The sequence below is a fragment of the Balaenoptera physalus genome (genome assembly GCF_965194825.1).
Source record: "Balaenoptera physalus genome assembly, chromosome: 10".
NCBI classification, from domain to species: domain Eukaryota; kingdom Metazoa; phylum Chordata; class Mammalia; order Artiodactyla; family Balaenopteridae; genus Balaenoptera; species Balaenoptera physalus.
Genome location: NC_138889.1, coordinates 24,433,323 through 24,461,007, shown reverse-complemented (window position 1 = coordinate 24,461,007; position 27,685 = coordinate 24,433,323). Strand labels below are relative to the sequence as shown.

The 27,685-nt window shown below is 46.2% G+C and overlaps 1 protein-coding gene and 2 long non-coding RNA genes across 3 annotated transcripts in view; 2 read left to right on the top strand and 1 right to left on the bottom strand.

Moving 5' to 3' along the window:
• LOC309636369 overlaps window positions 1-10,898 on the top strand; it is a 48,183-nt gene extending 37,285 nt beyond the window's left edge. Inside the window, exon 3 of the long non-coding RNA XR_014249993.1 lies at window positions 10,557-10,898. This is a non-coding gene — a long non-coding RNA (uncharacterized lncRNA). The remainder of the gene's footprint in view (window positions 1-10,556) is intronic.
• Window positions 10,899-14,363: 3,465 nt separating this feature from the next.
• On the top strand, window positions 14,364-20,453 carry LOC309636375. The gene is made up of 2 exons (XR_014249996.1): window positions 14,364-16,436; window positions 20,346-20,453. It is a non-coding gene; the product is annotated as an uncharacterized lncRNA (long non-coding RNA).
• A 1,909-nt stretch (window positions 20,454-22,362) lies between these two features.
• Window positions 22,363-25,733, bottom strand: LOC309636356 (uncharacterized protein). The gene is made up of 4 exons (XM_082409522.1): window positions 25,357-25,733; window positions 24,028-24,258; window positions 22,832-23,326; window positions 22,363-22,458 (listed from the first exon to the last, which is right to left on the bottom strand). The coding sequence occupies exons 1-3, from the start codon at window positions 25,678-25,680 to the stop codon at window positions 23,147-23,149; spliced, it is 735 nt and encodes a 244-aa protein (XP_082265648.1). The 5' UTR covers window positions 25,681-25,733; the 3' UTR covers window positions 22,363-22,458; window positions 22,832-23,146.
• Between the last annotated feature and the right edge of the window lie 1,952 nt (window positions 25,734-27,685).

Below are 27,685 nucleotides of genomic sequence, written 5' to 3'. Positions count from 1 at the left end.
TCCCCCCTCCCCTGCTTTTTAAACTTTTAAAAGGTGTGTAGTGATATTTAATTTTTGTTTTAATTTACAACTCTCTGATAACAAGAACTTGAGCATCTTTCATATGTTTATTTGCCACCCAGACATCGTCTTTGATGAGGTGTCTAGTATCGTATCTTTTGCCCAGTTTTTAATTGTGTTAGTTTTTTCACTGTAGAGTTTTGTTTTTTTTTTTTTAAAGAGATATGCTCCCTGTACATTCACAGTAATTATTCTGGAATCTAGTCTTTGTTTTCAGATTCCTGGGGGATATTTTTCTTTTTTTTTTTTTTAAACATTTATTTATTTATTTATTTATGGCTGCGTTGGGTCTTCGTTTCTGTGCGAGGGCTTCCTCTAGTTGCGGCAAGCGGGGGCCACTCTTCATCGCGGTGCGCGGGCCTCTCACTATCGTGGCCTCTCTTGTTGCGGAGCACAGGCTCCAGACGCGCAGGCTCAGCAGTTGTGGCTCACGGGCCTAGTTGCTCCGCGGCATGTGGGATCCTCCCAGACCAGGGCTCGAACCCGTGTCCCCTGCATTGGCAGGCGGACTCTGAACCACTGCGCCACCAGGGAAGCCCCACTGTAGAGTTTTTAAGAGTTATTTCTATATTTTGTATATAAGTCCTTTATCAGATATTTATTTTACAAATATTTTCTCCAGATCTGTGGATTATCTTTCCTTTCAATTAAATGTCTTTCTCAAAGCAAGAGTTTTAATTTTAACAAAGTGCAAGTTATTTTTTTCTTCCACAGATGGCACTTTTGGTGTAGCATTCTCCTATATTACCTACTAGAAAGTTTATAGTTTTATATTTTACATTTAGTTTTATAATCTAGCTTGAGTTAATTTTTGTGAAAGATACAATGTCTGTGTCTAGGTTACAGACAGGTAATGAAAACTTTGATTCAGTGCCTGGATGTAGGAGAGGGGATTTAAAATACCTTTCTCTGTCTCTGTCCCTGTCTCTGTCTCTGACAGTTTCTCTCTTGGCCTGAATTTCAAGGAGTCTGAATGTCTATATGCCTTGCCAACAGACTGAGCTAATGATGGCCTCTGCCGTGTCATGTACTTTCAGATGGGAGTTAGGTGGATCACAAAGTAAAAGACTGGGGAGTCATAGTGAGAGATCATAGACTCTGGATTCAGACATCCTGATCAGAATCCTAAGTCTGTCTTTTACCAGCTAGTTGACCTTGGATGTGTTTTGCATAACCTCTTGCATCTTGGTTTCTCCATCTGTATGAGGATGATATTAGTCCATATTCATGGAGATGATGTGAGGTCAAATTAATACTTGCCCTGGAACAAAACCTGGGACGTAGTACATGCTGTAAAAATATTTGAGTTTTAAAAAATTTTTGTTTTATATTGGAGTATAGTTGATTAACAATGTTGTGTTAGTTTCAGGTTGTACGGCAAAGTGATTCAGTTATACATATACATGTATCTGTTCTTTCTCAAATTCTTTTTGCATTTAGGTTATTACAGAATATTGAGCAGGGTTCCCTGTGCTATACAGTAGGTCCTTGTTTGTTATCTGTTTTAAATATAGTAGTGTGTACATGTGAAAAGTATTTGAGATATAAATGTAAATTTAAACTCAAATTATCTCTAGATATTTGTGGGCTTTTTTTTAACATTTTAACTTTAAAAAAAAATCCTTAGTCATTAAGGCTATTTGGTATGTGCGTGTGTATCTATGTATGTGTGTGTTCCTCTCTGAATGACTGGAGTTGAGGGGTGGGGGCTGGTGTCTGTGTTCATGCATGGACCAAAATGTTAAGTGGAGGATGTCATTTGCATTGTGACCAGTGTAGTAACCAAGGACATTGAACTGCAGGCAGGAGAATTCAGGAACACCCGCGGCTATATGCTTCAGCTATCCTATGCTATAAGGAACTCCCTCTTTAACAACTTTACTGTTTCTGAAATTTAATTATTTATTTATTTTCTGTAGGTGAGGTAACATTGTTTATAGTGCACATTAGCAGAAATTAAGCATTTTTTTCTTGAGAGACAGTGGTCCTGGTTTCACTTTATGCCAGACACATCGGACCATGGCTGCCTGTTGCAGTCAGTTCAACCCTGGAAAGAATGATGACCAGAGGAGAGACTTGTAGCTGTATCTAGTGGTATTAGCAATAGGATGGCCTTTTCCTGGAGCCATCTAGAATCCTGGACGGACTGTAGTTTCTCTGCTCTCTGTTGTAAGTGTAGTCTCTTGAATTTTTCTCTTCCGTATTTTCTCATGCTAGTTTCCACTTTTGCTTGAGCAACAACGTTTTAATTTAATTTGTTACACTCATCCTCCCAGCTCTCCTCTCGGTCTCCTCACTTCTTCTCTAGATACTATCTCTGTTCAGTCACACTCCCTGACCCTTTATGCCCTGATCAGCTGCTTCATATCAGTGTTCAGCTCGTTGCAAGTTTGCATGTGCCAAACAGCTGTACTGATATGAACTCCCCCAAAGGACAATATTAACAATCAGAATATTTATACAAGGTAAATAAATGTGCAAAGGCTTATATTTTTCTTGAGAGAAATAGCAGAGCTCCGGACTATTAAAGAAGATTGTTTTGGGGTTTTTTTTCCAAAACGAAAAAAAGATATGTAAATCCATAGCCCCAGAACGTGACACACACATATTTTTTATGTGAAAATAAAACTGAAATGAAGCGGGGGAGAGCTGGTGTCTTGAAAATTGATGGTTTCAGTCATCCTTTGAAAGCTGGATTCTAAGTTGTCATGTTAAATCTCAACTCTTGTGTGCTTGCCATCTCATATCAGCGTTTCTCAATCTTGGTACTACTGACATTTTTTGCCATAAAATTCTTTGTTCCCAGTGGCTGTCTTGCTCCTTGCAAGATATTTAGCAGCATCCCTTGTCTCAACAACACTGGATGCTAGCAGAACCCACCCCGCCAACCAGTCGTGACAAACAAAAACGTCTCTAGTCATAGTCAGAAGTCCCATGGGGGGAAGAACTGCCTCCAGTTGAGAACTGCAACACAAAACATTTAAAACATTCTTTTCCGGGAGATGTTTAAACCCATGGGAAAGAGATATGGTGAGATGGAGAACTTGAAAGTAAATATGAGTTAGAAACTTAGGCAGAACTTCAAAGAGTTATATTAAAGTTTCTGTGTTATCTGAGCCTGCTTAATCATTTTGTACTTGGTGTTTGTTTTATTTGAGTAGAAATCTTTAATAACCAGCAGTGTAAAAAGAAATCATATCTTGTTTTTATTATGGTAAAATAAACAAAGCTCTTTTCCTTGGGATCTTAGTTTTTTCTTGAACCCTGTCTTCGAGACATGATAATGTTAAATATTATACCAATTTGTGTGGCTGAGGAAAGTAAAAGACACAAAAGATAGCACCTCACCTAAGACACCCAACCAGTTACCCAGAGTCCGTGAGGAAACCAGGAGTACGAAAATCCATATTCTCTTGCTTATAGCTTAAAGCCACGTACTGCTGCTGTTTTGGGGGTTGTGTTTTTACTGTCAATTTTAAAAAGGCATGTTCTCTTTATAGTGAAATTTTTAAATATCCATTTCATAAACTCTCACTACTGAGGTCATATTAAGCAAAGATTCTCAACTTAGAAAGCCTTCTTAATTCTGTATAACATTTTGCATGTCATAGGCACTGAACTAGAATAATTCAGCTTTATTCAAGAACAAGTAAGTGGCAGAAGAAGATAGAGACCATGAAAGTCTCACAGAAAATTCAAATGAGAAATTACTTCTGGATGGAGAATAAGGAATGATCCAGGATTTGTGAAGCCTGAAGCTTATATAATTAGTAGGGACTCTTTCAAGAAATAATAATGCAAAATTTTGTATACAATAGTTGGTAGGAAGGAGAGCATTTATTTAGAGCTGAGAAAAGTAAATTACTACAATTACACTTTTTTTCAATGATGACAAGTTGCACAAAAGCACAAACTGCAAAAAAAAAAAAAAGACATGTTATTTTTAGTAATTAACTGCCCTGACACCCTCTACCATGTTTTTTCTCTGTAATTTTCAGATTCATACTCTTTGATAGCCTCTTCATATGACATTGATTTTATAACTTTTTCTATAGCAAGAATTGTTTTAAATGATTTATTTTCTCTCTCATGCTTGGTTGAAGTAGCTTATTTTCGTTAAAAAAAGTTATTTTCAGCTACATGATAATTTTTGATAATGCTGTGTACATTTTTAGGATTAATGCCAAATTTGGAAATACCTGTCTCCAGTTTCTCATTTGATCTATAACAGTTAGTATAATTTCTCAGACGTTTCGGGTTTGGTACATCCCAAATGTTGTTTCCCCCCAATCACAACTTTCTGGAGTGAAGCAACATAGCACACATCCCGTTTCGCAAGCACAATTACTGACCTTGTACCTTTGTGCCATATCAGTGGGTGAGTTCACACACCAGATGGTAAGAATACTCCTAAAAGCCATCTGTACACCGAGACTGCCAGAAATAACTTAATTCTACGTAGGTATAGGTGCTAAGCCCGCAATCATATCTCACTAAACCCAAAATAAGTGCATTCTCACTCAGCTTCCCCTATCAAGTCACAAAAGTGGGGCCAATCCAGATAAGAGGTGAGGTGTGACAGAGGGAGCTCAGAGTAGACAGAGACAACAGTCCTAATGCATTATGACTTTTGTAACTTTACAGAAACATATGCTTGATCATGGGGATATATATAAATGTGAAGCACCTTGAACTGTAGGCTTCATTAATTCCATTATCTGTTTCTGCATGGGAATTATCTTCAATAGAAAAAAAGCACTGTTTTATTCTATTATGACATGCAATCTATGTCATTGCTTGCACTACTTCTTTGAATTTTGATTTTTTTTTTAATGGTTTATACTATGTGGCACAAGCATGAACATGTCATGATTGTGTAAGAGATAGGCTAGGCCTTGTGTCTATTCTCAGATTTTTTTTCTGGTAAAGCAGTAGATTATAAGGATTAGAAATACTGGCTGTGGGTTTGGCAGGCTTTAAATCCTGGCTGCCCATTTACTGCCTTGTTGCCCTTCTTTTTTTTTTTTTTTTAATTTTATAGCTACTTTATTTATTTATTTATTTATTTATTTTTGGCTGTGTTGGGTCTTCGGTTCGTGCGAGGGCTTTCTCTAGTTGCGGCAAGTGGGGACCACTGTTCATCGCGGTGCGGGGACCGCTCTTCATCGCGGTGCGCGGGCCTTTCACTATCGCGGCCTCTCCCGTTGCGGGGCACAGGCTCCAGATGCGCATGCTCAGTAGTTGTGGCTCACGGGCCCAGCTGCTCCGTGGCATGTGGGATCTTCCCAGACCAGGGCTCGAACCCGTGTCCCCTGCATTAGCAGGCAGATTCTCAACCACTGCGCCACCAGGGAAGCCCCCATTTACTGCCTTGTGACCTTGGAAATGTTATGTTACTTGCTTATGCTCCAGTCCCTCATCCTCCACTTGGAGAAGATAATGCCTCCTGGGTTACTTGCTCTTTCCCACTAGCCTAAGTTTTTTAAGGATACAGTCTGCAGCTTGAGCACACATGGGCCTCTGGTACCTCACAGATTGCATGCAGTGGTCACTTTGAAATGTTTGTTGAATGAGAGTGAATGAATGCATAACTACTACTTGCTAAGGCCTGTAGTCTAATGAAGTGATCAGAGAAGTAAATAATCAATGAGAATTGGATTTGATTAAGCACTCAAGAGGGACATATCTAAAACAGCCAGAAGCACAGTAGAGGGACAGTTGAACAATCAGGAAAAGCTTTCAAAAGGGGTGAAATATTAGTGGGGACTTTTGAAGCATGAGTAGGGATGAATCTACAGAGAAGAGAGGCGTTCCCGATGGAAGGCACACTATATGATAAATAAGGAGAGACACAGAAGAAAGAACACAGTGTTCTACGTCTGGAGCATGGGATGCATTTGGGGCAATAGCAAGCAATGAAGTGGAGAGGTGGGCAGAAACCAGATCTCCAAGGACCTTGAATTTATAATACCAAGTTACTTATAAATTAAATGACGCCATCGGCTGGTTTTAAGCAGAGGAGCAACAAATCCAACTTCTTATCTTCTGTAACTACTTCTCACCTCTTGGCTCAAGTACCCGAGGAGCAGTTTTTGTTTGGATCATCCTAGTATATACAACCTCCACAGCCTCTTGTTAACCCCTTTTTATGCATATTCAGTCTGTCAATAAAATGATGCAAAATTGTTACCCTGCTACACTTTCCTTTTTAGATATGAAACATTTTTTGACCAGATTAAGATTTTGTTATATCACATAGGCAAAGCTGGCAGATTACATTTAAAGCAAGATAAATAGCATGACATTTCTTATTTTAGTTAAATGAATTTTGCAATACCTAACTTAAAATACATTATCCTCAAATCTTGAGTTATAAAAATTCACACTAAACTCAAAAAAAAAATCATGGTAATTTATGTTTCTGAAAATTTCACTATTGCCTCATGAGTTCGCTATATTTCATTTTATGACTTCAATGAATTTCATTGACACCTGCCTCCATTTAGAAACATTCCTTTGAGCAACTGCTTTATAATGGGCAAGTCATGACTGGATCATCTGTGTCCTCCGGCCACCTGCTGGTTGTAGTTGAGAACACATATTTACATCTTTACTGGTCTTCAGGAAATGATTGTGTTGATAAATATTGTGAAATTAAATCCATTTGTAGAAAACAGAGATGACGTTATCAGTGATTCATGTCTAGTCAATACTGAGAAGTTTCTTCCCCTTGTTTCTTATTAGAAGCTCTCAACTTTCATTTATTCATCCTGAGTTCTATGATGAAGAAAGATTCTTTATTTGCATGATTTCACTTGTGTTTCCCATGTGCTTTGGGCAAACATCTCTCTTCAGTCATGCCTTTCTCTTCCTCTGATACCTTATACTCCTCCTCAGAATAGCAATCCAAACAGCCAATTGTGTATGACCAGTGAGTTGAGGATATTTTGCTATTGTTGTATACAACAGTGAACTTTTAAAACTGAATTTTTATTTCTTAACCCACTGCTTACACAAGTGAAGTTATGGTCACTTTGTGGTAAGTCAGCCCTAAGAAAAAGGAAAACTGACAAAGGAGTTTAAAAATGTAAGCTTGCCTATAAAATCTCACTATTTACCTCACTTCAATGCAAAGAGCTTCCCTGAGGCACAAATAAGTTGTCATTTCAATAACTCAGGCATAATGTATCCTAACCTTTTGAATTCTCGGGGGTTTGTTTAGACCTGACCATGAGCTTGAGACATTGTGGTTTATATCTTAGCTTAGCAGAGAAAGCATGATTATTTTTAAGCTAATGCCTTTGTACAGTTCTAAACTAATTTAGTTCATTATGGTGAGAGGAGGTCAAATATAATAATCAGTCCTTATGGTTTCTGTGACCCATGTACTTTTCAAATGCCCGTTCCATTCACACCAGCTAGTGCGTTCCCTTCTACCAGTATGCATCCCACTTTTCCTCTCGGACAGTTTTCAAATTTGACTGCCACATGGTACCAGGGTGCTGTCTGTGCTCCTTCTAATATAAGGATAAAGTACTCCCTGCCTTTGCACAACAAGTAGTCTAGTACTAAAACCTGACGTTATTTTCTCTTTTCTCATTTCATTTATGGCATCGATTGGCACAAGTCAGGTCTTGTGGTTGGCAATCCCTGAGACTGGCATAGGGGTAGGATATTTATTAAAGAATGTCCTTGGGATCAATACCCATGGAAGGAAGGGGAAGGAAACTGGATTGAGCAGAGGGAAAAGTTGAACTGCTATGATGAAGTCTTGATGACAAAGTTAGCACCACAGAGAGCTCTGAAACATAATGGTCTGTCGGTGTCAGAGTTCTCCCATGTTGAGCCAAAATAGCTGGGCCTTTATACTATACCTCCATCAGTTATTGGGTGTGGCCCGCCCAGGGAAGGGCATGCTCTTAGATAAAGTAGTACTTCTCTGTAACTCAGATAATCCTAGAAAGGCTAAAATTAGAAGGCAGATATGATGGTGGGATGTTTGCCAAAGCAGTATGTATATTTTCAAACTTCATTGACTCTACCTGTTCAGAAATTGAATGAATAACTGTAAGATTTTGACCAAGTAAGACAAAATAATCAAGAATGTCATCTTGTGGCCCAAACTGCCACCTCTAGGCCAAAGTCACCTGGGCCCCCAAAATATTTGTACTGTGCTACAACCCACAGCTATTTTTTTCAGGTGCTTACATCTTAGATAAAGAGGACTCTTTTTCTGCATAGATACAAGCTCTACCATTTTGGCTTCATATAGGAATTTCTCTGAGGTTCTTAACCTGTCAATCCAGCTGGCATTAACTTCCTTCAGCTTAGAATTCTCTGCATTGGTCAGATTCAAGAAAAGATAGTATCCTTAGATGTTTGTAAAACATAAGGTACAACGCAGTTATCCAGTAAAATGATAATTATTATCAGGAGCATATAAAGCTCTGAGTCATAAGCATGATGTGATGCCTAGATCTGCCAGTTACTTATTCTGTGACCTTGAACCAAGCCATTTGACTTCAAACCATTTCAGAACACCCTATTTTGTTAACTCAGCATATTATTGTCTACTCACTCCTTTGTGAATATAAAATAGGAAAATGATGTAAGGGAACTTTGCCAGTGGTAAAACGTGACATAAATGCTGTATCTTCTTAGTTCTGAGCATGTGGCCCCCTCTCATATTTCGGTGTGCACATCCTAGCTTGCTTTTATTTTTTTAGAATGCACTGGGTGGTTGTTTTGTTTTGTTTTGTTTAACGCTAACCTATCCTCTCCTTGTTCTTTTTTTTTTTTTGGCTTTTACTTCTATCCTAAAAATCTCTATCACCTACCTGTTAATGATGGATGACCCTGCTCTCTTTTCAGAACTGACATAGAGCCTTCGTTCTTCACCAGTCTACACTAGGTGCTAATCTAGGACCCATTGCTTCTTCATGGACAACATTTCCTGGGTCCACAGCATATGTATTTATTATTATTTAAGTTCAAGATCCTCAACATCTACAAGAGGTTAGAAAATGGGTTAATTTAAAAAAATTACCTATACACAAAACTACTCAGTATTCAAGTTGTTATGTCACTAATGCATCTGCAATATTAATATACAAATAAAGCCAGAAATGGAACATGAGTAAAAGAATGATTATTAGAGATTTCCTGTTCTTTTTTGCCAATTTACTTTGCTATTGTAAAATTATTTCTACTTTCTGATTCTTTAATCTTAGCCTCGTTCTGTTTTGGGATCAGAGCCTTTTTGCTTTCTTCTGGGATTGGTGGCATGCAAAGAAAGGTAGGCTGCCCAGAGATGAAAATAGACTGACACAGACATGCTAGTTGGCTAAAGACTTCAGCCTCTTGAAAGTGTGATTCTTTCTAGACACATACATTTTAAATTAGCAAAATTATGGAAGTGGAGAGTTGAATAAAACAGGTTGATTTGTTTGTACCCCATCGTCTTTGACCAGAGAGCAGAGGTGAGGAAATGGACACAGATAGGAAAGTTTTAATAGTGAGAAATGACGGTGTTATAAGCAGGGACAGTATGGAGAACTGGGGGGAGGAGGGTCTTCAATGGAGAGCACTTGCCCATGAGGACAAGTCAGTACACCTACAAAAGAGTCCATAAAATATTTTGACTAAAAAAAGGAATGAGAAAGAAGTAGAGGGATCTAAAGACAATTTCTATGCCATATCTAGACTGAGATTCTTTTGATGTCCTAATTCATCAGTTTAATTTTGAAATAAGATGATTCTTTAGTGTCATTTTTGTTGATCATTTTCAATTGAAATACAGTTGAAGTACAACATTATGTTAGTTTCAGATGGACGATGTAGTGATTCGACAATTAAATACATTATGCAGTGGTCATCACTATAAGTCTAATAACCCTCTGTCCCCATACAAAATTATTACAATAACATTGACCATATTTCTTGTGCTGTATTTTATATCCCCTGACTTATTTGTTTTAAACTGGAAGTTTGTACCTCTGAATCTCCTTCACCTATTTCACCCAATCCCCCACCCACCTCCCCTCTGGCAACCACCTATTTGCTCTCTGAATCCGTGAGTCTGTTTTTGTTTTGTTTGTTCATTTGTTTTGTTTTGTTTTAGATTCCACATATAAGTGAGATAATCATGGTATTGGTCTTTCTCTGTCTGACTTATTTCACTTAGCATGATAGCCTCTAGATCCATCTATCTTGCCCCAAATGGCATGATTTCATTTTTTCGTGGCTGAGTAATATTCCAGTGTGTGTGTGTGTGTGTGTGTGTGTGTGTGTGTGTGTGTGTGTGTGTGTACATCTTTATTAATTCATCTGTTGATGGAAACATAGGTTGCTTCTATATCTTGGCTATTGTAAATAATGCTGCAATGGATATAGGGGTGTACCTATCTTTTCAAATTGGTGTTTTTCTTTTCTTCGGGTAAATACCCAAAAGTGAATTTTCTGGGTCATATGTTGGTACTATTGCCTTATTGTTCCAGGAAGTCGCTGGCGAAGTCGGGGCGGGTCCGCGGGCTGCGCACAGCCCCTCCCGCTCCTCCCGCTCCTCGCGCTCCTCCCGCTCCAGCCTGAGGACAACCGGCAGCTGCCAGCGAACCAACAGGCAGCGGACTAGCGTCGGGTGCGTGTCTCTTTAAGGGGCCGGGCCTGTGCTGCAGAGGGGAGGGCGGGGTAAGCGTCGCTCCCCATGTGAGTGTGTGGGGGAGAGAGCGAGCTAGCAAGCGACGCGGGCCGCCCCTGCCGCCGCCGCCGCCGCCATCGGACCAGCGGCCTCCTGCCCTCCCCTCCCTCCCGTCGCCCTACCGCGGGGAGGAGGCTCGCGTCGCCCTCTCCAGCCGCTCCCGATGAAGCAGCTGCCGCCGCAGCCGCCTCCAAACATGGTGGATTTCTACGACCCCGAACACCCGACCCCTGATAAGTATCAGCTCAGCGGCTTCCCGCTGCCCTCGGCCGCCTCCTCCGTGACCCCTCTTACCTCCACTATGACAGAGTCCACCTCCTCGCTGCCCCCCTCTGACCCCCCATAACACGGTCCACCTCCTCCGTGCTCCCTCTTACCTCCACAGTGACAGGGTCCACCTCCTCCGTGCCCCCTCTTACCTCCACAGTGACAGGATCCACCTCCTCCGTGACCCCTCTTACCTCCACAGTGACAGGGTCAAACTCCTCGGTGCCCCCTCTTACTTCCACAGTGACAGGGTCCGCCTCCTCCCTGCCCCCCTCTTACGTCCACAGTGACAGGGTCCACCTCCTCCATGCCCCCTCTTACCTCCACAGTGACAGGATCCACCTCCTCCGTGCTCCCTCTTACCTCCACAGTGACAGGGTCCACCTCCTCCGTGCCCCCTCTTACCTCCACAGTGACAGGATCCACCTCCTCCGTGCCCCCTCTTACCTCCACAGTGACAGGGTCAAACTCCTCGGTGCCCCCTCTTACTTCCACAGTGACAGGGTCCGCCTCCTCCCTGCCCCCTCTTACTTCCACAGTGACAGGGTCCGCCTCCTCCCTGGCCCCTCTTACGTCCACAGTGACAGGGTCCACCTCCTCCATGCCCCCTCTTACCTCCACTATGACAGGGTCCACCTCCTCCCTGCCCCCTCTTACCTCTGTTGTGACTCGGTCAACCGCCTCCCTGCCCCTTGTTACCTCCATGATGACCCGGTCCTCCTCCTCCCTGCCCCCTCTTACCGCCAATATGACAAGGTAAGAGTATTAGCTAGAATTTTCCATCCCAGTGTGCCCAGATGGGAATCTCTCCCATCAGGTTTTGGAAGCAGAGTTCCAGAGACTTCCCCGCCCAAAATGGCTGGGACTTTAATTCATCGATAGCCTGGTGTTCTTAGGGACTCTTTTAATGTATCTGGTCAGTTTTGCCTGGGTGTCTTTAAAAATAACTCACCACCTCCCAAAACATTTTCAACTTTGCCTCCCCAAAAATGTCAGAAACAGCAAGATCGATGCAAAGACCCATGAGGATCATGGAAAGAGATGCAAAGCGTCTTTTAAAGAGAGACGGGTCTTTGCAGATGCTCCTGGGAAAATCTGTCAATGCATTTGCAGGAAGTACGGTTCGGTTCACGTGTCCAGGTAGCGTGAATGGACATATTCACCAAATTAAGGAAAAAGACTGCTTATCATCACCGACTCCCAGCCGGGGACCAGGTACAGGTCAGCCAGCGGCGGAGTTAAGGTGTGAGATTCCAGTGGCCCGGAGCGAGTCTGCAGGGTGATGGGCAGGGCTGTGCTGAGTGAGGCCTGATGTGGAGAGCACAGCTCACTGCCCCAGCCAGGGAGTGGACGGAGGGTGGCATCTTCCAGGGGGGGACCTGGAAGGGTTTTTCCAAACGGGCTCATGGCTCATATTGTGAATGGAGGGTGTATACAAAATACTGCAAGAGGCGAACAAAAGTAAACTCTTCAGAAACATCATTTTTAATGGCTGCATAGCATGCAATCCTGTAGCTGTATAATTTCCTTCCCAGTCCTAACCGTTGGATATACCAGTTGTTCCCTAATTATCTTTTTGCTACTCAAATATAATTTTCTTGATGTGCAAATCACTAAGCACCTATAGCCAAACTGTGCCAGGCACGGGTCTCATACTTATATGAATTACCTAACATTCACAACAACCCAAAAGGCAGGTACTGTTATTTGCATCTTCCTGTGTAGTTTTCTCCTTACTTAGTATTATTTTGTCCAGTGGAGTTACTGGGCCAAAAGATAGAATCACACGTCACGGTCGTTAAGTACCAGCAAATTTCATCTTCCCATAAGTCATGCGTGAGAGCCCCACTATTCTCAAATCTTCAGCAGCATCTGGTATTGCCACTGAAAAAAATTTTAAAACAAATACATTTACTTCTTTGATAGATGAAAATGCCATATCATATTTTAGTAATTTGCATTTCCTTGATTATCTGTATTTGCAGTTCAAGAAAATGGGTGTTAAGAGTTTGACATGGGGAAATGGCTAAAATAATGACTGGTGACAAAACCAGAATAAAAATGGGGATCAAGTAAGGGTATAATAACTAAATACGACGCATAGAAGAGACTAGAAGGAAATGCATGCAAATGTCAGTAGTGGTTGCCTTCGGCAATGGAAATCTCTCCCTTTTTCTTTGTCTCCCTCTCACATACCCATTTGTTAAATGTGTCTGCATTATTTCTGTATTTGTAAAATATTTTACAAATTGTTTGGGAAAAAAATATGTTAAGCCAAAACCTCAAACAAGATTATAAAATGAGAAAAACCAAGGAACGAGACTACTTCACTATGGGAAAAACTGCAGTATTGTGAGACAAGCAAGCTGTTTCCTTTTCAAGGCAGGGACTGGGGGAGGCTGAGAGGAGTCTGGAGCCCCAGGCCGAGTGAGTAGACGGGGATGAGGGTTGAATCGTGCCCACGTAGTAAGCGTTTGTGGCCTGAATCACTGCATCCAGGCCTGTGTGAGCAACACGACAGGTGTGAGAGTGTCACCACCAGACGTGTCCAAATTCCCTGCCCCGAGGCTGCAATGTGGTTTCATGCACCACGTTCACGAAGCCCGGGCGGGCCGGGGAGGGGGTCAGTGTCTGCCACATCAGATGCCCAGCGCCTGGGGACAGGCCCAGCTGTTACTGTATTGGGCAGGTGTCCATTTTCTTTACTGAAAAAGAGAAAACTGTTGAAGTCTGGGGTATATTTAGAACTCACAGACAGACGTGTTCAAGGGTAGGGGTGTGTACTCCTTTGGGGGAAAAAGCTTTCAGCAGTGTTCTCCAGCTGGTTAGTATTGACCTGTGGCCCAGGGATGCTGTAGCCAGGAGTTATTCTTTTTAAAAAACGATGATTTATTGTTTTCTATTGAAGTAGAGTTGATTTACAATGTTGTGTTAGTTTCAGGTATACAGCAAAGTGATTCGGTTATACATATATTCTTTTTCAGATTCTTCGCCATTATAAGTTATTACAAGCTATGGAATATAATTCCTCCCTGTGCTGTACAGTAGGTCCTTGTGGCAGGAGTTATTCTTAGGAGGGGTTGTTCCTCGTTGAAGAAAGATCCCAGAGAAACAGCGTCAGTAAGATGTTCTCTGGGAAACGGTGTCCTTACGTTCATCCCCTCTCATCCTCTTTTCCTGCAGAAATTTGAGGATGACATCACCTATTGGCTAAACAGAGGTCGGAATGGGCACGACTGCTACGATTACCACCAGCGCCACCACGATGAGGATGCTGCCATCGGTCCCTGGAGCCCCTACGGCTTCAGGCACGGAGCCAGCGTCAACTACGACGACTACTGACCGTCACTCAGGCGGGCTCGGGGCCGCAGGCTCCGCACGATGCCCGGGCTGTGTCTGCTGCGCCTGTTCTCGGTTCATCCTTCCTACCCGCGTTCTGTGGCCACAAAGGAAGAGTTAAAGCAAAGAACGTAAATGCCTTTCGAGGTTTCATGCAAGTACCTAACGATGCATTTCATTTAAAAATAGAAATAAAAACATTTTGTTAACACATCTCAGAGTTCACTTGGATGAAACTTGAGCTGGCGAGAGTTTTCCTTCCCTGCATGTTTCTGAGGTTGAAGCAACTTCTCAGAGGCACCTCCCCTCTGCTATCTGAAGTGTTACCTCTCCAAGAATTCCCACCACCCCAGACCATGGGACCGAGCAGGGGTCTTCAATGTATTAGAATTCAGTCCACACTAAATGCCAAATTAAGAATAAAAACGCAAAAAAAATTAGCTGGAAATTAATTTAAGGTCACAGAACACGGTTTGGGGGATTAAGCATCCACATGGGTTTGCAAATTTGCTGTTCCACATCCCGAGCCAGAGGTGGACCTGTTTAATATTGTCAGGCAGGAAAAAAAGGGTAATAGAAAAAACACGGAAGTTTGGTTAATTTCACAGCCTCACTTGTCTTAAAAAATTAAACCTTGTCTAATGAGTTCAAGAAAGATTTACGACTATACATTGCATCATGTTTAAACAATCTGAGTGAATGAAAGAGAAAAGTGTCCTGGGGGTGGGTAGAGGGAGGGGAGGAAAGTGGGGAGGTGACACCTGCAGAGGGGAGGGGCCCTCAGAATGGCTCTTGACCTCGTGTGGGTCACAGACCCTCTGACAGCCTGATGGAAGCTTTCTCAGAAAAATGATACGTGATTTTGCATCTAGTCTCTGAAACACATCCTCATTCACAAGCTGCAGATGATAAACCCCTGGGTTTGGTGGGAAGTTCCTACCAGCATCAGGAGACCAGTGTTTGTGGACAATCCTTTGGAATCCTTACAACTTTTAGAACTTTGTGGTAAAATGTACACAACATAAAATCCATCATTTTAAGCAGTTTTAGATGTATAGTTCAGTGGCATTAACTACATTCACCTTGTTGTACAACCGTCCCACCCTCTACGTCCAGCATCATTTAATCTTCCCCAAACTGAAACTCTGTCTCCATTAAACACTCACTCCCCATCCCCTCCCCCAGCCCCTGGTACGCACCATCCACTTCCTGTCTCGGTGAATTTGACTCCTCTGGGGATCTCATATAAGTGGAATCAGACACACAGTATTTGTCCTTTGGTGACTGGCTTATGTCACTGAGCATAATGTCCTCAAGGTTCATCCATGTTATAGCAGGTGTCAGAAGTTCCTCCCTTTTTAAGGCTGAATAATATTCTATTTTGTGTGTAGCCCACGTTTTGTTTATCCATCATCCATCAGCGGACACTGGGTTGCCTCCACCTCCTGGCTGTTGTGAGTAATGCTGTGGACACGGGTCTGTAAACATCTCTTCATGTCCCCACGTTCAATTCTTTTGGGGATATACCCAGAAGTGGAATTATTAGATCAGATGGTAACTCTGTTTAATTTTTCGGGGAATCACCACACATGTTTTCCACATCAGTTGTACTACTCTACATTTTGATACAACATAGAGTTGTAATAGGGAAGAACATTTTGTATTCTCTTACAAGTTAATCAGTAAAGGGATTTTGCCGATAAGCTTAAATTCCACACAATGGCCCATCTCGGACCCTTGCCTCCGAGAGATGAAGGTAAATGAGCATTCAGCTCAAACACCTGTGTTTAGCTCCCAAGAAACCTCCTGAGCAGGCCCACCTGTGAATGACTGCAGGAGGGAGAAATGAACACCTCCCCTCCGGAGGCTGACGGGAACCAGGAAGTGCTTGGCTTTAGTCCCGCCCCTTGTAGTATAAAAGGAGCCTGACTGCTGCCGCAGGCAAGACGGCTCCTGGGGGCACGAGCCCACCGTCTTCTGGGTTTGGGGGCTCTCCGAAGGAGGTCGTTATTCTTTGCCCAGCAACTCGTCTCCTGATTATTGGCCTGTCCTGTGGCGAGCAGTGAGAGCTTGGGTAACAGGGTTCCATGAAAACTTTCGTTTCTTTTTCTTCACTCCTCTGGGGCAGCCGCAAACCCCAGCGCAGCGTTGAGGGGGAGGCGGGGTGGGCGTGATGGAAAGGACGTCTTCACTCTATTCCTCATCTTACATGTTGCCGTGCTTCTCCATAAAGTATGTGTGCTGGGTGTTCTTGGTCGACGTCTTTTGTCAAGTTAAGGAAATTACTATTCTTTTAAAAATATGCTAAGAAAAACTTTAAATGTCATATATGGATGCTGAATTCTAGTTTATCTGTTGAGATAACATATCCTTTTAAATCTGTTAATTAACAACAGTTCTAGTAATACATTTTCATATTAATCAGTCTCATTCCTGGAATAAAAACTCACTTGATCATGATTTTTTTTTTCAGTGTTGGATCTGGTTGGATCATATTTGTTGAGAATTTTTGCCTCCGTGTCCATGAGGAAGATTGGGCTGTAGTTTTCTTTCCCGTTCCGTTTTTGTCAGTTTGGTTGTCCGGCTTTTGCTGGTTTCTTAAAATGAATTGTTTATTATTTCTTCATGTAAGAATGGAATTATCTGTTTCCTGAATGTTTGGGAGCATTCTGATAAAGCCATTTGCATGTGGTGTTTTCTTCATGGTAAAATTTTTGACCATTGCATGCATTTCTTTTACAGGTAAAGGATTATTCTGGCTTCGTTTCTCTCCTTGAATCTGTTTTGCTAAATTCTATCTTTCTCAGTAGTCATCGATTATATGAAAATTTGAAGGGTGTTGAGAGTTGGTCTCAGGATCTTATCTTTTTTTCTCAGTAACATCTGTGGTTATGGTTTTTTTCACTCCATTTCATTTGTGCCTTTAAAAAAAATGAATCTTGTCTTTTCAAACATGTAGTTTTTGCCTTGTTGATGTGCTTCTCTATTTCCCAAATTTCTGTTCTCTTAATTTCCTTCCTTCTGCACCTGTGGGTCTTTGATTTCTGTTAGATATTAGCTCAATTTTGAGCCTTATTTTTTTCAAAGGCCAATTCTTACTATTCTAAGTTTCCTTTCAAGAATTGCATCCCTTGAGTTTGATGTGAAACGTTAGATGATGAATTTGTCTAATTTCAATTATAATTTCTCCTTTGACCCTTGAGCCGATTACAAGTGTTATGAAATTTCCAAGTGAATGAATTTTTCTAATGATCTTATTGGCTTTGTTTTCTAACTTAATTGCATTGCGGTTTTTAAAAACTGTAGTCTGATCATAATTCTTTGAAGTATACCAAGGTCAGCTTTACATCTGAGCGTGTGCCAAACCAGCACGTGTTCATGTGTGCCTGAAAGGAATGTGTCTTTTCCAGACATCAGATGCAGTCAAGTGCATTAGCTCAAGCCCGATGGTGACACTGTTCACATCTTCTATTTTCTTACTAATTTTCTTGGTTCATTTGATCTACCGATTACTGATAAGTGTGTTAAAATCTACTAGGACAATGGATTGGACAAGTTTTTCCTCTAATTCTGTCAGTCTGGCTTCGCATGAGGCTATACACAAATTCACATGGGACACACATCTAGAATCGATACATTTTCCCAGTGAATGGAATCACTTATTGTTCTGCAGCAAATTTCCTTATTTCTAATGATGCTTTTTGCCTGAATTCTCCTTTGCTATTAATATGACTATAGTTTGCCTCCTGTTGGTTACGAATTGCCTGGTCTGCCTTTTCCATAGTTGGGCCTTTTATCTTTCTGCGTGCTTTAGGTGTGTTTTTTGCAAAGAGTACATAGCTGAAATTTGTTTTGTTTTTAAAATAGGCTATAACTCTTAAGGTCTGAACAGGAGAATTTAGTCCACTTACATGTATTGAGATTTATGATTTGGTTTCTTTTTTTTTTTAAGATATTTTTTTTTAATGTGGACGATTTTTAAAGTGTTTATGGAATTTGCTACAATATTGCTTATGTTTTATGTTTTGGTATTTTGGCCATGCCAAAAGATCCCATGCGGGATCTTAGTTTCCTGGCCAGGGAGTGAACCTGCACCCACTGCATTGGAAGGCAGAGTCTCAACCACTGGACCTCCAGGGAAGTCCTTTGTGATTTGGTTTTATCTCTAACATCACATTTTGAATTTTGACTTGTCCCATTTTACGTGTTCCTCTCCCCCTTTTCCTCTTCTGTTGCCTTCATTTGGACTGTTTGTTTTCCTTCACTTACTCTTTTCCCTTCACTTCTTTTGAAGGTTACACTGGGTCTGTTCTATTAGTGTTTGCCCATTTAATCCATATTTAACAAGTTACCAGTAATCAATAGCCATAGTCTTCTCCTGGACAATACAAGGACCCCAAAATACTTTATTCTGCAACCTCCCCTCCCAATTTATAACCTACAGTAACTTGGCATTTTAAATCTAGTCTGCTTTATTTCCGCATAAGTTACCGTTGTTTCATTTAGAGTTGCTGGTTTGATTAGGTGTCACAAAGCCGCTTGGTTCACTATTTCTCCTTCAGACTCAGGCCACACATCTGAGCTCATTTTCCTTTGGCTTTAATTCCATCCTCCAGAATCCATTTAGTGAGGGTCCTTTGATGGTAAACTCCCAAGTTTCACACTTTCCCTTGTTTTACTCGCTATAGAATTCTTGCTTGAGTTAATCAGCACTTTGAAGATACTATCATATAGCCTTGTGGTTTCCACTGTTGATGTGAAGGCTTTCATTATAACCTGTCTTTCCTGTGGGGAGGGGACACCGTCCTCTCCAGCTGTCTTTTATAACAGACCCAGCTTTGTTACTTATATCTGTGTCTATATATTTATACTGCTTGGGGTTTTGTGGGCTTCTTAATCTGAGGGTTGGTGTCTTTCAACAACTTTGGAAAATTCTATTTCTTTGAATGTTACTTCTTCCCCATCCTATTATTTCTTGAACTTTATTCAGGTGTATAAATGTCACTATTTTCCCTTTTTCAAATGTGCTTGGTTATGTCTTGTTATCTGTTCAGATTTTCAAGTTTCCCTTTCATTTCCTTAAAGGTATTAAACTTTATTGCCACCATCTGAAGTCGTTGCGGCTGTATTTCTAGCTGCCACCCGTTGCTTCTCACTCATGGTGTCTCGCCTCCTTGATGTCATGTAATTTCTAACCATGATGTACTCATTTTCCTTGGAGCTGTTTTTTGTTTTTTTTAAATTTATTTATCTATTTTTATTTTTGGCTGTGTTGGGTCTTCGTTGCTGCACGCAACGTTAAGCCTGAGTTAAGTTGGATTCTTCCAGCCAGCACTTGGATTTCTTGTTGCTAGTGGCCTAAAGTTCAGGGGCCAGGGCTGGGGGGTGGGCGTCTACCAAACAGGGGTCCCTCGTGGTCCCTGTTCTCCTGGTGCCCTCTCCCCACCCACCCATCCACTCCCACCCAAAGCATCCTAAGTGCCCTTGGCACTGTGATGGGTTAATTTGTCACTTGCCCTCATCAAGGTGGAGCCTTTTGGGGGCTCAGTCTGATAGGGGGCATCTGACCCGGGCTTTGTCTCCTATTCTGATGCCAGGCAGCCTTCAGAGAAGCACAGGCTCTACAGGATTCTGCAGAATCCTCCAGGCAAAGTCTGCTTTTGCTTCATTTTGGGATTCTGCAGATTCCTTGCTTTCGTATCATCTAAGGGATGCATTTTAAACAGATTTTTAAAACTCACATTCAGCAGCTCATCTACTCCCACTGGAGCATTGAGGACTCAGGTTATCTATCTAATCTGCCCCCGCGACTAGAGGCTCCCATTTGATCATTGATTGAAAATCATACGGTCTTTACCATTTTTGTGTGTCTAGGAAATCTCTTCTAAGAATAATGCTTTTTAATACATAAAATACACAAGATTACAAATGAAAGCAGCTATATTGAAAAAGATATCAACACTTTATTTTTTATTTATTTAAGGCATCCAAGGCATCTTCTTTGGGAAAATTATCAATCACACAGGTGATGGTGTGACAGACGTTTCTCCAGCTGGACGGTGAACCCAGGATGCGGATCACCACAGTCTGTGCCATGAAGTCCTCAGCGCCTCACACAGAGCCTGTCGGACCAACCGCTCTAGAAAGTGTGCGGGGTGGAGCCTGACGTCACCCGGAAAGAAACAGGTGACGGAGTCTCACGTTTCCATGTGAGGACAATGGACAGAGGGGTAGAAAGTCAGCTCCTAGACACAACGTGAGTTAGGAACAAAACGGGAACTAGAGCTCAGATTAGGCGGGCCTTCCCACACCCCTTAATCGGCCACCCTCCCCAGGACGATCACCACCTTCTTAGCTTATCCATGGCCCCTGACCTCCACAAGACAGGGTCCACCTCCTCCCTGCCCCCCCTCTGACCCCCCATAACAGGGTCCACCTCCTCCCTGCCCCCTCTTACCTACACTATGAGAGGGATCACCTCCTCCGTGCCCCCTCTTACCTCCACAGTGACACGGTCCACCTCCTCCGTGCCCCTCTTACCTCCACAGTGAGAGGGTCCACCTCCTCGCTGCCCCCTCTTACCTCCACAGTGACAGGGTCCGCCTTGTCGCTGCCCCCTCTTACCTCCACATTGACAGGGTCCACCTTCTCCCTGCCCCCCTCTTACATCCACAATGACAGGGTCCACCTCCACCCTGCCCCCTCTTACCTACAAAATGACTGGGTCCATCTCCTCCATGTCCCCTCTAACCTCCACAGTGACAGGGTCCACCTCCTCCCTGCCCCCCTCTTACCTCCACAATGACTGGGTCCACCTTCTCCCTGCCCCCTCTTACCTCCACAATGACAGGGTCCACCTCATCCCTGCCCCTTCTTACCTCCACAATGACTGGGTCCACCTCCTCCCTGCCCCCTCTTACCTCCACAGTGACAGGGTCCACCTCCTTCCTGCCCCCCTCTGACCCCACATAACACAGTCTACCTCCTCCCTGCCCCCCTCTGACCCCCCATAACAGGTTCCACCTCCTCGCTGCCCCCCTCTGACCCCCCATAACAGGGTCCACCTCTTCCCTGCCCCACTCTGGCCACTATAGCAGGGTCTACCTCCTCCCTGCCCCCCTCTGAATTCCCATAACAGGGTCCACCTCCTCCCTTCCCCCTCTTACCTCCATTTTGACCGGGTCCACCTCCTCCCTTCCTCCTCTTACGTCCACAATGACAGGTTCCACCTCCTCGCTGCCCCACTCTGACCCCCCATAACAGGGTCCACCTCTTCCCTGCCCCACTCTGGCCACTATAGCAGGGTCTACCTCCTCCCTGCCCCCCTCTGAATTCCCATAACAGGGTCCACCTCCTCCCTTCCCCCTCTTACCTCCATTTTGACCGGGTCCACCTCCTCCGTGCCCCCTCTTACCTCCACAGTGACAGGGTCCACCTCTTCCGTTCCCCCTCTTACCTCCACTATGACAGAGTCCACCTCCTCGCTGCCCCACTCTGGCCCCCATAACAGGGTACACCTCCTCGCTGCCCCCCTCTGACCCCCCTTAACAGGGTACACCTCCTCGCTGCCCCCCTCTGACCCCCCAAACCGGGGTCCACCTCCTCGCTGCCCCCTTCTGACCACACATAACAGGGTCCACCTCCTCCCTTCCCCCTCTTACCTCCAGAATCACAGGGTCCACATCCTCGCTGCCCCCTCTTACCTCTACAGTGACAGGGTCCACCTGCTCCGTGCCCCATATTACCTCCACAATGACAGGGTCCACCTCCTCCCTTCCCCCCTCTGACCCGTATAACAGGATCTACCTCCTCCCTGCCCCCCTCTGACCTCCCATAACAGGGTCCACCTCCTCCCTTCCCCCGCTTACCTCCATTATGACAGGGTCCAACTCCTCCGTTCCTCCTCTTACCTCCACAATGACAGGCTCCACCTCCTCGCTGCCCCCTCTGCCCTCTCATAACAGGGTCCACCTCCTCCCTTCCCCTTCTTACCTCCACTGTGACAGGGTCCAACTCCTCCGTTCCTCCTCTTACCTCCACAATGACAGGGTCCACCTCCTCGCTGCCCCCCTCTGACCCCCCATAACAGGGTCCACCTCCTCCCTGCCCCCCTCTCACTCCTATAACAGGGTATACCTCCTCCCTGCCCCCCCTGACCTCCCATAACAGGCTCCACCTCCTCCCTTGCCCCTCTTACCTCCATTATGACAGGGTCCACCTCCTCCGTGCCCCCTCTTACTTCCACAGTGACAGGGTCCACCTCCTTCGTGCCCCCTGTTACCTCCACAGTGACAGGGTCCACCTCCTCCGTGCCCCCTCTTACCTCCAGAGTGACAGGGTCTACCTCCTCCCTGCCCCCCTCTGAATTCCCATAACAGGGTCCACCTCCTCCCTTCCCCCTCTTACCTCCATTTTGACCGGGTCCACCTCCTCCCTTCCTCCTCTTACGTCCACAATGACAGGTTCCACCTCCTCGCTGCCCCACTCTGACCCCCCATAACAGGGTCCACCTCTTCCCTGCCCCACTCTGGCCACTATAGCAGGGTCTACCTCCTCCCTGCCCCCCTCTGAATTCCCATAACAGGGTCCACCTCCTCCCTTCCCCCTCTTACCTCCATTTTGACCGGGTCCACCTCCTCCGTGCCCCCTCTTACCTCCACAGTGACAGGGTCCACCTCTTCCGTTCCCCCTCTTACCTCCACTATGACAGAGTCCACCTCCTCGCTGCCCCACTCTGGCCCCCATAACAGGGTACACCTCCTCGCTGCCCCCCTCTGACCCCCCTTAACAGGGTACACCTCCTCGCTGCCCCCCTCTGACCCCCCAAACCGGGGTCCACCTCCTCGCTGCCCCCTTCTGACCACACATAACAGGGTCCACCTCCTCCCTTCCCCCTCTTACCTCCAGAATCACAGGGTCCACATCCTCGCTGCCCCCTCTTACCTCTACAATGACAGGGTCCACCTGCTCCGTGCCCCATATTACCTCCACAATGACAGGGTCCACCTCCTCCCTTCCCCCCTCTGACCCGTATAACAGGATCTACCTCCTCCCTGCCCCCCTCTGACCTCCCATAACAGGGTCCACCTCCTCCCTTCCCCCGCTTACCTCCATTATGACAGGGTCCAACTCCTCCGTTCCTCCTCTTACCTCCACAATGACAGGCTCCACCTCCTCGCTGCCCCCTCTGCCCTCTCATAACAGGGTCCACCTCCTCCCTTCCCCTTCTTACCTCCACAGTGACAGGGTCCACGTCCTCCGTGCCCCCTCTTACCTCCACAGTGACAGGGTCCACGTCCTCCGTGCCCCCTCTTACCTCCAGAATGACAAAGTCCACCTCCTCCATGCCCCCGCTTACCTCCACAATGACATGGTCCACCTCCTCTTTGCCCCCCTCAGACCCCCCATAATAGGGTCCACATCCTCGCTGCCCCCCCTGACCCCACATAACAGAGTCCACCTCCTCTCTTCCCACTCTTACCTCCACAATGACAGGGTCCACCTCCTCGCTGCCCCCCTCTGACCCCCCATAACAGGGTCCACCTCCTCCCTGCCCCCCTCTCACTCCTATAACAGGGTATACCTCCTCCCTGCCCCCCCTGACCTCCCATAACAGGCTCCACCTCCTCCCTTGCCCCTCTTACCTCCATTATGACAGGGTCCACCTCCTCCGTGCCCCCTCTTACTTCCACAGTGACAGGGTCCACCTCCTTCGTGCCCCCTGTTACCTCCACAGTGACAGGGTCCACCTCCTCCGTGCCCCCTCTTACCTCCAGAGTGACAGGGTCCAACTCCTCCCTGCCCCCTCTTACCTCCACAGTGACGGGGTCCACCTCCTCCCTGCCCCCTCTTACCTCCACAATGACAGGGTCCACCTCCTCCCTGCCCCCTCTTACCTCCATTATGACTCGGTCAACTGCCTCCCTGCCCCCTGTTAACTCCATGATGACACGGTCCACTTCCTCCCTGCCCCCTGTTACTTCCACAATGACAGGGTCCACCTCCTCGCTGCCCCCCTCTGACCCCCCATAACAGGGTCTACCTTCTCCCTGCCCTTCTCTGACCTCCCATAACAGGGTCCACCTCCTCCCTTTCCCCTCTTACCTCCATTATGACAGGGTCCACCTCCTCCGTGCCCCTTCTTACCTCCACTATGCCAGTGTCCACCTGCTCGCTGCCCCCCTCTGATCCCCCGTAACAGGGTACACCTCCTCTCTGCCCCCCTCAGACCCCCCATAACAGGGTCCACCACCTCGCTGCCCCCCTCTGACCCCCCATAACAGGGTCCACCTCCTCCTTTCCCCTTCTTACCTCCACAATGACAGGGTCCACCTCCTCGCTGCCCCCTCTAACCTCCACAATGACAGAGTCCACCTCCTCCGTGCCCCCTCTTACTTCCACAATGACAGGGTCCACCTCCTCTTTGCCCCCCTCAGACCCTCCATAACAGTGTCCACCTCCTCGCTACCCACCTCTGACCCTCCATAACAAAGTCCACCTCCTCCCTTTCCGCTCTTACCTCCACAATGACAGGGTCCACCTCCTCGCTGCCCCCCTCTGACCTCCCATAACAGTGTCCACCTCCTCCCTGCCCCCCTCTGAACCCTATAACAAGGTCTACCTCCTCCCTTTCCCCTCTTACCTCCATTATGACATGTTCCACCTCCTGCGTGCCCCCTCTTACCTCCACTGTGACAGGGCCACCTACTCCGTGCCCCCTCTTACTTCCACAGTGACACGGTACACCTCCTCCGTGTCCCCTCTTACCTCCACAATGACAGGGTCCCCCTCCTCGCTGCCTCCCTCTGCCCTCCCACAACAGGGTCCCCCTCCTCTTTGCCCCCTCTTACCTCCACTATGACAGAGTCCACCTCCTCGCTGCCCCCCTCTGACCCCCCATAACAGGGTACACCTCCTTGCTGCCCCGCTCTGACCCCCATAACAGGGTCCTGACCCCCCATAACAGGGTCCACCTCCTCCTTGCCCGCTCTTACCTCCACAGTGACAGGGTCCACCTCCTCCATGCCCCCTCTTATCTCCACAGTGACAGGGTCCATCTCCTCCGTGCCCCCTCTTACCACCACAGTGAAAGGGTCCACCTCCTCCATGCCCCCTCTTACCTCCACAGTGAGATGGTCCACCTCCTCCGTGCCCCCGCTTACTTCCACAGTGACAGGGTCCAACTCCTCCGTGCCCCCACTTACCTCCACAGTGACAGGGGCCACCTCCTCCCTGCCCCCTCTTACCTCCACTGTAATAGGATGCACCTCCTCCGTGCCCCCTCTTACCTCCACAGTGACAGGGCCCACCTCCTCCATGCCCCCTCTTACATCCACAGTGACAGGATCCACTTCCTCCCTGCTCCCTCTTACCTCCACAGTGACAGGGGCCACCTCCTCCCTGCCCCGCTCTTACCCCCACAATTGCAGGGTCCACCTCCTCCGTGCCCCCTCTTACCTCCACAATGACAGAGTCCACTTCCTAGCTGCCCCGCTCTGGCCCCCCATAACAGGGTCCACGTCCTCCCTTCCCCCTCTTACCTCCACAATGACAGGGTCCACCTCCTCGCTGCCCCCCTCTGACCCCCCTTAAGAGGGTCCACCTCCTCTTTGCCCCCCTCTGACCCCCCATAACAGGGTCCACCTCCTCGCTGCCCCCCTCTGACCCCCCATAACAGGGTCCACCTCCTCCCTGCACCCCTCTGACCTCCCATAACAGGGTCCACCTCCTGCCTTCCCCCTCTTACCTCCATTATGACAGGGTCCACCTTCTCCGTGCCCCTTCTTACCTCCACTATGACAGAGTCCACCTCCTCGCTGCCCCCCTCTGACCCCCCATAACAGGGTCCACCCACTCCGTGCCCCCTCTTACCCCTCATAACAGGGTCCACCTCCTCGCTGCCCCCCTCTGCCCCCCCATAACAGGGTCCATCTCCTCCCTTCCCCCACTTACCTCCACAATGACAGGGTCCACCTCCTCGCTGCCCCCCTCTGACCCCAAAAACAGGGTCCGCCTACTCCGTGCCCCCTCTTACCTCCACAGAGACAGGGTCCACCTCCTCCATGCCCCCTCTTACCTCCACAGTGACAGGGTCCACTTCCTCCGTGCCCCCTCTTACCTCCACAATGACAGGGTCCACCTCCTCTTTGCCCCCCTCTGACCCCCCATAACAGGGTCCACCTCCTCCGTTCCCCCTCTTACTTCCACAATGACAGGTTCCACCTCCTCGCTGCCCCCCTCTGACCCCCCATAACAGGGTCTACCTCCTCCCTGCCCCTCTCTGACCTCCCATAACTCAGTCCACCTCCTCCCTTCCCTCTCTTACCTCCATTATGACAGGGTCCACCCACTCCGTGCCCCCTCTTACCTCCACACTGACAGGGTCCACCTCCTCCGTGCCGCTTCTTACCTCCACTATAACAGGGTTCACCTCCTCCGTGCCCCTTCTTTTTTTATTTTTTTTTTAATTTTATACCTCCTTTATTTATTATTTATTTTTCGCTGTGTTGGGTCTTCGGTTCGTGCGAGGGCTTTCCATAGTTGCGGCAAGTGGGGTCACTCTTCATCGCGGTGCGGGGACCGCTCTTCATCGCAGTGCGCGGGCCTTTCACTATCGCGGTCCCTCCCTTTGCGGGGCACAGGCTCCAGACGCGCAGGCTCAGTAATTATGGCTCACGGGCCCAGTTGCTCCGCGGCATGTGGGATCTTCCCAGACCAGGGCTCGAACCCGTGTCCCCTGCATTGGCAGGCGGATTCTCAACCACTGCGCCACCAGGGAAGCCCCAGGACAAAGGATTTTGAGGGGTAACCATCAACCTGCCATTTTCCTAGCTTGCTTTTAAGATCAAGAAGTGGAGGTTTACTTCAAAGGTATCTATTATTGCTCGTGTTTGAGAGAGTGGTTGTTCAGAAAACATCAAGTGGACCCCATGTCAGTGGACAGTAAAAGTGGGATTTTCTCTTATTTTTTTAAAAATTAGAGAAAGTGCCTACAGGAGAAAACATAAATCTTGTCTCTTAAATTGTCACTATTCTATGAGTGGGTAGAAAAGGGATTCCCAGCCTTAGTAGTAGTAGTAGTAGTAGTAGTAGTATTTCCAAATAGGCTCAGTAAAGCTTGTCATTCTAGCTTCAGTAATAATGAACCCAAACAAGAGTGGATGAACGTGTAGACTTTCCCTGGCCTCTGCCCTCCTTCCAATTTCAGACCAATTTCTTTGGCCATTGTGTGCCTGGAGCAATAAAGAAAGAAAACATCTAAAGCAGACTGTTTCCCTCTTTAGGTCTGTACCATGTCCCAGAAAGCAGCAAGGTAGGAGGAGA

Bases quoted from the DNA above. Each gene is read 5' to 3' on its own strand.
- LOC309636356 (XM_082409522.1), bottom strand. From the start codon at position 25,680: ATGGAGGAGGTGGGCCCTGTCACTGTGGAGGTAAGAGGGGGCACGGAG. The intron at 24,259-25,356 runs GTAAGAGCGGGC...GTCATAATGGAG, and splicing joins TGGACCCTGTCACTGTGGAG to GTAAGAGGGGGCAGGGAGGA. The intron at 23,327-24,027 runs GTGGACCCTGTC...GGCACGGAGCAG, and splicing joins TAAGAGGGGGCACGGAGGAG to GTGGACCCTGTCATTGTAGA.